Source organism: Macrotis lagotis, chromosome 6 (genome assembly GCF_037893015.1).
Source record: "Macrotis lagotis isolate mMagLag1 chromosome 6, bilby.v1.9.chrom.fasta, whole genome shotgun sequence".
NCBI classification, from domain to species: Eukaryota; Metazoa; Chordata; class Mammalia; order Peramelemorphia; family Peramelidae; genus Macrotis; species Macrotis lagotis.
Window position 1 is genome coordinate 88,635,138 of NC_133663.1, and position 6,818 is coordinate 88,641,955.

General features: G+C 50.2%; 1 protein-coding gene across 2 annotated transcripts; it reads right to left on the minus strand.

Annotated features, from left to right (window-relative positions):
* Positions 1–1,324: 1,324 nt before the first annotated feature.
* Positions 1,325–6,139, minus strand: FZD7 (frizzled class receptor 7). Of its 2 annotated transcripts, none has more exons than XM_074191634.1 (2): positions 3,693–5,601; positions 1,325–3,559 (listed from the first exon to the last, which is right to left on the minus strand). In XM_074191634.1, the coding sequence occupies exon 1, from the start codon at positions 5,599–5,601 to the stop codon at positions 3,892–3,894; it is 1,710 nt and encodes a 569-aa protein (XP_074047735.1). In that variant the 3' UTR covers positions 1,325–3,559; positions 3,693–3,891. The 2 variants fall into 2 exon arrangements, with proteins under 2 accessions (XP_074047735.1, XP_074047736.1); XM_074191635.1 differs by lacking the exon at positions 1,325–3,559 and adding an exon at positions 5,615–6,139 and having other exon boundaries at positions 3,652–5,507.
* Positions 6,140–6,818: the final 679 nt, after the last annotated feature.

Below are 6,818 nucleotides of genomic sequence, written 5' to 3' on the forward strand. Positions count from 1 at the left end.
GTTCACTGGAGACCATGACAAAACAGTAAGCATTTCTCAGTCTTTCAGGGCCCTGAAAGAGCTGTAACTGCTAATAAAACAGGAGGTAAATTTACAGAAGCAAAGTCACAGTTCTCTAAATAGAAGGGACTAAGTCCTTCAACACTTAAAACAAACACTCTTAACAGCAGGCATTAGTTTGAGTGTTCAGTGGAATGTGTGTCTTAACATAAAAGGTGTCACTTTATGAGGGGAAAAAAAAAAACCCAGACAATCCTTAGGAGAATTGAAGTCGTGTTTCTTCCTTGATGCAGAAATCTTCACAGGTTAAAATGACTTCACACTCATTGCAATGCTCAAAACCCAAGAGGATCCTAAAGGGAAGATACCCTGCTCTCAAATGCAGAGCTCTTTCCTTTAGAGAGGTGAAGAAAGAAAAGTCTGTCCCTACTGTCTGTCTTCCTTTCATGGATAGACTTCCACTAGCGATGAGTTTAGTTGCTTAAAAAAAAAATAAAAAGGTCTTTTTAATAAGTTTATAGTCTTTATGTGAGGAGACATAGGAAGACCCAATTTCTGAGAGTAAATATATGTTTTATATATATATATATATACATATATGTATAATTTAGGTTCAGTTTGCTTTTATATACAAAAGTACACTAGTTAAGAGAGAGCAAACAGAATTCCTTCTTTTTATTCATAAAGGAGAGTGAGGTGGGCTAGTAAAGGAGTCAAGTTGATTTGACAGTACCAAAAAAACCAAAAAGCAGAAACCAAAAAACACACTGGATGGTCTTCATCATTTGTCCCTTGTTACTGTTTAAATATCAGATTATTTAAACCATGCGGCTTTCTCTGTCAAATCATCGTGGAGGCTGGTTCCAAAGTTAGGCTTCCCTGCAAGGGGAAAGAATGACTTTGGTGACTTATGAGGCCCCCCTGGGGTCAGAAGTTTATTCTATTCCTGGTTGAGCTGCTGACTCCCGGCCCCCTCAGGGAATCACTTGACCTGTCTCAGTTTACCTAACTAGAAGGAGGTAATAATAATAATAGCTCACATTTATGTAGCACAAGCTATTTTCCCCCTTCACAATGATCCTGAAAGGTAAAGAGTAAGGAAGGTACTATGCTTTCACCTATAAAGCATCATATGAAACTTATTATGAAAACACCCTGGCCACCTGCATGGAAAGTGGCTTGTTTTCACATAAACCTTACATTATGAGAATTTATATGGCATATTTTATACTTTTGAGAAGCAGAAAAAAAAATCATAAATTTATATACCAAAGAAGTCTTACAAATATTCTCCAAATATGAATTTTTCTGGGGGAAAAAAGTTCCTATTACTCTTCTTTAAAAGAATTTTCCTAGTATACTCTTATTATACCATCTAAATATGTCTAAACCATGAAAAAGGTTTGTATTAAGTAGAAGCTAAAAAAAAATCAAATAAGATTACAACCAGGGAACTTGAAAAAGAATGGTTTATACCCCCCCTTAAAACAAACCAGTCTTCTTTCTACTTATACCACTTAAAATATCTACTGAAGACTTATTTTTGGATTTTACTCTCATCACAACAAAAAAGGAACACAAAACCAAATAAGCATTCAGATTTACATTTTTTAAAAAAATTTATTTGTGATCTGTACATGTGGTAAAGTGGGGGCCTCATTTATAGACTTTCAGAGGCAAAAACCAAAAAAATCCAAAGTAAAAATGTATAAATACAATATATATCTTCTTACAAAAATGGGAGATTTACAAAATATACATACTGCAATTGTCTCTTCTATTTTACAATTTTCACATGCACTTGAGAGAGACAAATGATGCCACAGTTTGAGAGCTGGTAATGCTCTATAAGAATTTAATTTGAAGATTCTAAGGGCTAGAATGTCAGTTTTTCCTCCCTTTAATTAACATGGCAGCTCTACTCTCCAGCACTTCATATATAAAGTTAATTTCCAAGTAGTGACAGTATCCTTTATGTAATTATGCTTAGGAAACATTGTGGAGAGTAGTAGAATAGGAGAGCAGTGTCCAACAGTGGAGAAGAAGAAAAGGCTATTTGAGAATTCTCTGTAAAATCAGCAAATCAGGCAAAACCCATAATAGTCTGACTCTAGGAAACTTTGCAAAAGAATCCTTGTTCTACTTCAATATTATAAAAAAAAAAGGAACAGGATTTAAGATTAATAAACTTAAGTCATCTAGCATGTTTCAAAAGAACTGTGCAATTACTTTGAAGTTTTACCTTTTAATCACTTTTCCTAAAAAACAAATGGGGCCCACAATATGAACTTTCCTCTTTTGGTTTTAGAAGAGATTAATCTTGATCACTTTAACAGTGCTCTCATCTTTCCAGATTACAATCCCCCGCAAAAATGAAAGTCTGAGGGTCAGCATACACATGTTTTAAAAACAGATTTATGGATGAGACTAAAAAAACTGGGACAAAATGGTTCTTTATGGTTTAAACTTTTTCTTTATCACACGACTCGAGGCATTATGCTTTTCCTTTCATCTAGAAAGGTTCAAATAGAAAAAGAAAGACTAAATACAGGTTTATAAGAAGGGATAATAAAGAGAGGGATTTCTCTGAACATTTTAGCAGAGCTTGCTATGTCAGGTGTTCTGAATTAAATTCTCAGTTTAAAACAAACAGGGTAACCAAAAAAAAAAAAGCAACCCTATACCCTTTGGTTTCCTTTAAACTAGAAACTCAAGATTAAATGGTAATATGAAAATATATTGCCTTTTACTTTTTTCATAAAGGAAATGATCATTTATACCAAATTACCATCCAAGGACAAACCTCTGGAGTTTTAGGGAGTTGACTGTGAAAGTTGCCCTTTTCAGTTATGTCTTTCCACTCACGGACACTTTGTTTCCTCTTTTGTGTCTGGCCACAAAGACAAGGAGTTTTTTTTTTTTTAAAGGAGCACTCTGGTTGTGAAAAGAAGTGTTGTGACTTGTTGCTTCTCAATATAGAGAACATTATTAAATACTCTGTCCCCCACTAAAACAATTTAAAAGTGGGGATTTGGGGAAGAAGGGAAGCAAAAGCTACTACTTAGCCTGGAAAAGTTATAGCTGAGGCATCCAGGGCCGCCTGGTTCTTTTTTTTTTAGGAACTCTGTCCAGTTCTTTAACATATATAATAGGATTTAAAATTATTGCCTCTCAAGATTTTCAAATGCTTATTTTACAGGACTTGAAAGGAATAAGGGAGTGAAACAGAAGTGGGGGGGGAGAGGGAATTGGATAGAAGAGACTAATGTCTGACCCTGGAAATTAACCCATCTGGGCTCCAGTTTGGCCCCAGTGAAAAGAGATTATGGTTTGACCACTGCTTGACAAGGACACTGCATGGGGTCCTCCCTTCTCCCAACAAAGCCGCAGCAGACACAGCTTTACCTTTCACCCGGGGCACCACAGGAGTTAGACAAGCAACTTTCCTTGGAGCAGAGAGCCAACAGTATTGCCCCAGAGTTCAGCCCCCTGAGAGGGGGGGAAGCCTTCAGAATCTGTTCTTCAGGATATCCTCTGCCGGACCAAGGTCCTTCTGTACCTTTAAATGATTTTTAAATTATTATTATTATTATTCTCGTGGAAGTCTGGATCCAGAGTGTCTTTCCCCACCCTATCCCCCCCCCACCCCAATCTAAAAGTCTTTACATTCAAGGCTCCCTTGTTCAACCCACCCCTCTGTCTTCCAGACTCTGTCACGAAGACCACAGAATGTTCTTTGGTGAAGGGAAGGAGGGGAGGGAGTTCCAAACGAAATTAAAAACCAACGACAAAACCCCGAAAAGGCGGCCAAAGTTCTGGCCTCTCCTCCCCCCAGCAGCGGACTTGAGGGGGGAGTGGGAGGGTGGAGAGGGCCGGCAGAGGGGCCTCGGTTCATACCGCAGTCTCCCCTTTGCTACTGTGACTGAGTCTGTGATAAAAGCGGCGCCAGGACTGCAGGGTCTTGCCTGACCAGATCCAGAAGCCGGTGGTGATGCCCACGATCATGGTCATCAAGTACTTAATCATGAAGACCGTAAAGTCAGGGCTCATAGGGGGGAAGTGGCCCGGCGGGCAGGGCACGGCGTAGCTTTTACAAGTCTGCAGGAGCCAGGTGCGCTCCCAGTGCTCCCGGAACGCCTGCTCGTAGAAATAGCAGGCCAGGACGATGGTGGCGGGCACGGTGTAGAGGACGCTGAAGACGCCGATGCGCACCATCAGCTTCTCCAGCTTCTCCGTCTTGGTGCCGTCGTGCTTCATGATGGTGCGGATGCGGAACAGCGAGACGAAGCCGGCCAGCAGGAAGGAGGTGCCGATGAAGAGGTAGACGAAGAGGGGCGCCAGCACGAAGCCCCGCAGCGCGTCCACGCTGGACAGGCCCACGTAGCACACCCCGCTCAGCAGGTCCCCGTCCACCTGGCCCATGGCCAGGATGGTGATGGTCTTGACGGCCGGCACGGCCCAGGCGGCCAGGTGGAAGTACTGCGAGTTGGCCTCGATGGCCTCGTGGCCCCACTTCATGCCGGCCGCCAGGAACCAGGTGAGCGACAGGATGACCCACCAGATGGAGCTGGCCATGCCGAAGAAGTAGAGCACCATGAAGAGGATGGTGCAGCCCTCCTTCTTGGTGCCCTGCGCCACCGTGCGGTAGCCCTCCTCGGAGAAGCGCTCCACGCACACGGCGCGGTCCTCCAGGAGGAAGCCGGCCACGTGGGCCACGGCCACCATGAAGTAGCAGCCCGACAGGAAGATGATGGGCCGCTCCGGGTAGCTGAAGCGCCGCATGTCCACCAGGTAGGTGAGCACGGTGAAGAGCGTGGAGGCGCAGCACAGCACGGACCAGACGCCCACCCACAGCCGGGCGAAGCGCCGCTCTTCCTCCTTGAAGTACATGAGCCCGTTGGCCCGGCCGGGCTCGCACGGGGCCCCGCAGTCCCGCTCCCCGAGGAAGCGGTAGCCCAGGTAGGGCGGCACCTTGAGCTGCCGCGGGCAGGAGAAGGGGAAGGAGGCCCGGCCGGGCGCCGGGGGCTGCGCCGTGAAGGGCAGCTCCGGCAGCGGGGGCGCGGTGGGGTGGGCGGTGGGGCCGGCGCCCCCCGCGCCGTCCGAGGTGTTCTGGCCCACGCAGATCTCGCCGGCGCCGTGCACCGGGAAGTTCTCGCAGCGGAGCCGCTCGGGCCACTGGAAGCCGAACTTGTTCATGAGCGCCTCGCAGCCCTGGCGCGCCCGCTCGCACAGGGAGCGGCACGGGGGGATGGCCTGCTCCAGCACGGTGCACACCGGCGCGTACATGGAGCAGAGGAAGAAGCGCAGCTCGGCCGAGCACTGCACCTTCACCAGCGGGTAGAACTGGTGCACCTCCAGCCCCGCGTCCTCCTGGTTGGTGTGGCCCAGCAGGTTGGGCAGGATGGTCTGGTTGTAGGCGATGTCGGTGCACAGCGGGATGGAGATGGGCTGGCAGAAGCCGTGGTCCGGCACCGAGATGCCCTTCTCACCGTGGTAAGGCTGCGCCCCGGACCCCGGCGGCAGCCAGCCCAGCAGCGCGGCGCCCACCAGGGCGCACAGGCCCGGCCAGGCGGGGGACGCGGCCCTGCCTAGGCCCGGCATGGCCAGCCGCGGGGGGAGCGCGCCGCGCGCCCGGACTTCGGAGGAGGAGGAGGAGGCGCCGAGGGGGTCCCGGGGAGGCGTCGCCGCGGCCCCCCGCACATCAGAGTCCGGAGGCGGGGCGCCGGGTCCGGGCCGGGGGCGACAAGGAGAGGCTCCCCGCCGACACCCCAGCCTGCCGAGCCGGCACCTAACGGTTCTCCTTCCCGGGCCCAGAAGCAACAAGCGCCTCCGATCCCCTTCCAAAGTTTTCCCGAGCGCCCTTTAATCTCCTCCTCCCCCCGCCGAGCCCGGAGTCTGTCCCCGCCAAGCCCGGGGTTGGAGCCGCCACTGGCTCAGTCGGGCCGGGGCCGCCGCCGCCGCCGCCGCCTCCTCCTCCTCCTCCTCTTCTCAGCTCCGGCCCCACGGGGTCCCACCAAAGCGCCTGCTAGACGGGTGATGGCTGCTCCGAGCCCTTTCCGCCTCTCTCCTCCCAGTTCCAGAAGTTGGGGAAATGCAATTCCCGGGCGCCCAGGGCCTCCCCCGGCTGCGGGTCCCTCGCAGGCGCCGGCCCGGGCTCGCGTGGCAGTCCGACGGGCGGCCCCCAAGCCTCTGCGGCCGCTCGGTCCCAGCGCCGCCTCCCGGGGCCGAGAAGGGGAGCCGGGGGTCCGCAGGAGCCGACCAATTCCAAGCCGCCGCACTCCCCTAAGGAAGAGTATATCTCTCAGTGTTCCAAGCAGCCCCGCCTCCTCGGCCCCCTCCACCCCATTCACAAACCACCCAAGGGGGAGGGTCTCGGTCCCCCAGCCAAAGCCAATGGCAGCCTTTGTTTTCTCTGTAGCTTCCCCTCGATTGGTCAGAAGTCGAAAGGGGGCGGGGCGGGTTTAGGGGGAGGCTGTGTCTGGAGCCCTTTGGGCGGATTCCTGAGGGGAGGGGAAGGAGGGAGGGGGAAGGAAACTTTTAAGAAACTTTTTTTTTTAATGCCCCTTCTTCGTTTGGGGAGAGAAACGTTTGTGAGGCAAAGTGGGTTTCAACTTTTAGCTTTCGGTGGAAAGATCCTTCTGCCTTCCAGGTCTGTTAAACAAGTATTTAAAGATGTCTGCGAGAAGAAAAGGGTGAGGAGGAGGACTCTCCCAGGCCGTGCCAGACTTGGGTGGATGGGCTCGAGTCCCGCTGAATAGGCTCCCGGCTTGGGCGGGCGGGGTGGCTGCTTAGCCAGGGCTATTCTTAAAGTGTGGGGC

What these genes read in the sequence shown, in the direction of transcription:
- FZD7 (XM_074191634.1), bottom strand. Translation starts at nt 5,601, where the DNA reads ATGCCGGGCCTAGGCAGGGCCGCGTCCCCCGCCTGGCCGGGCCTGTGC.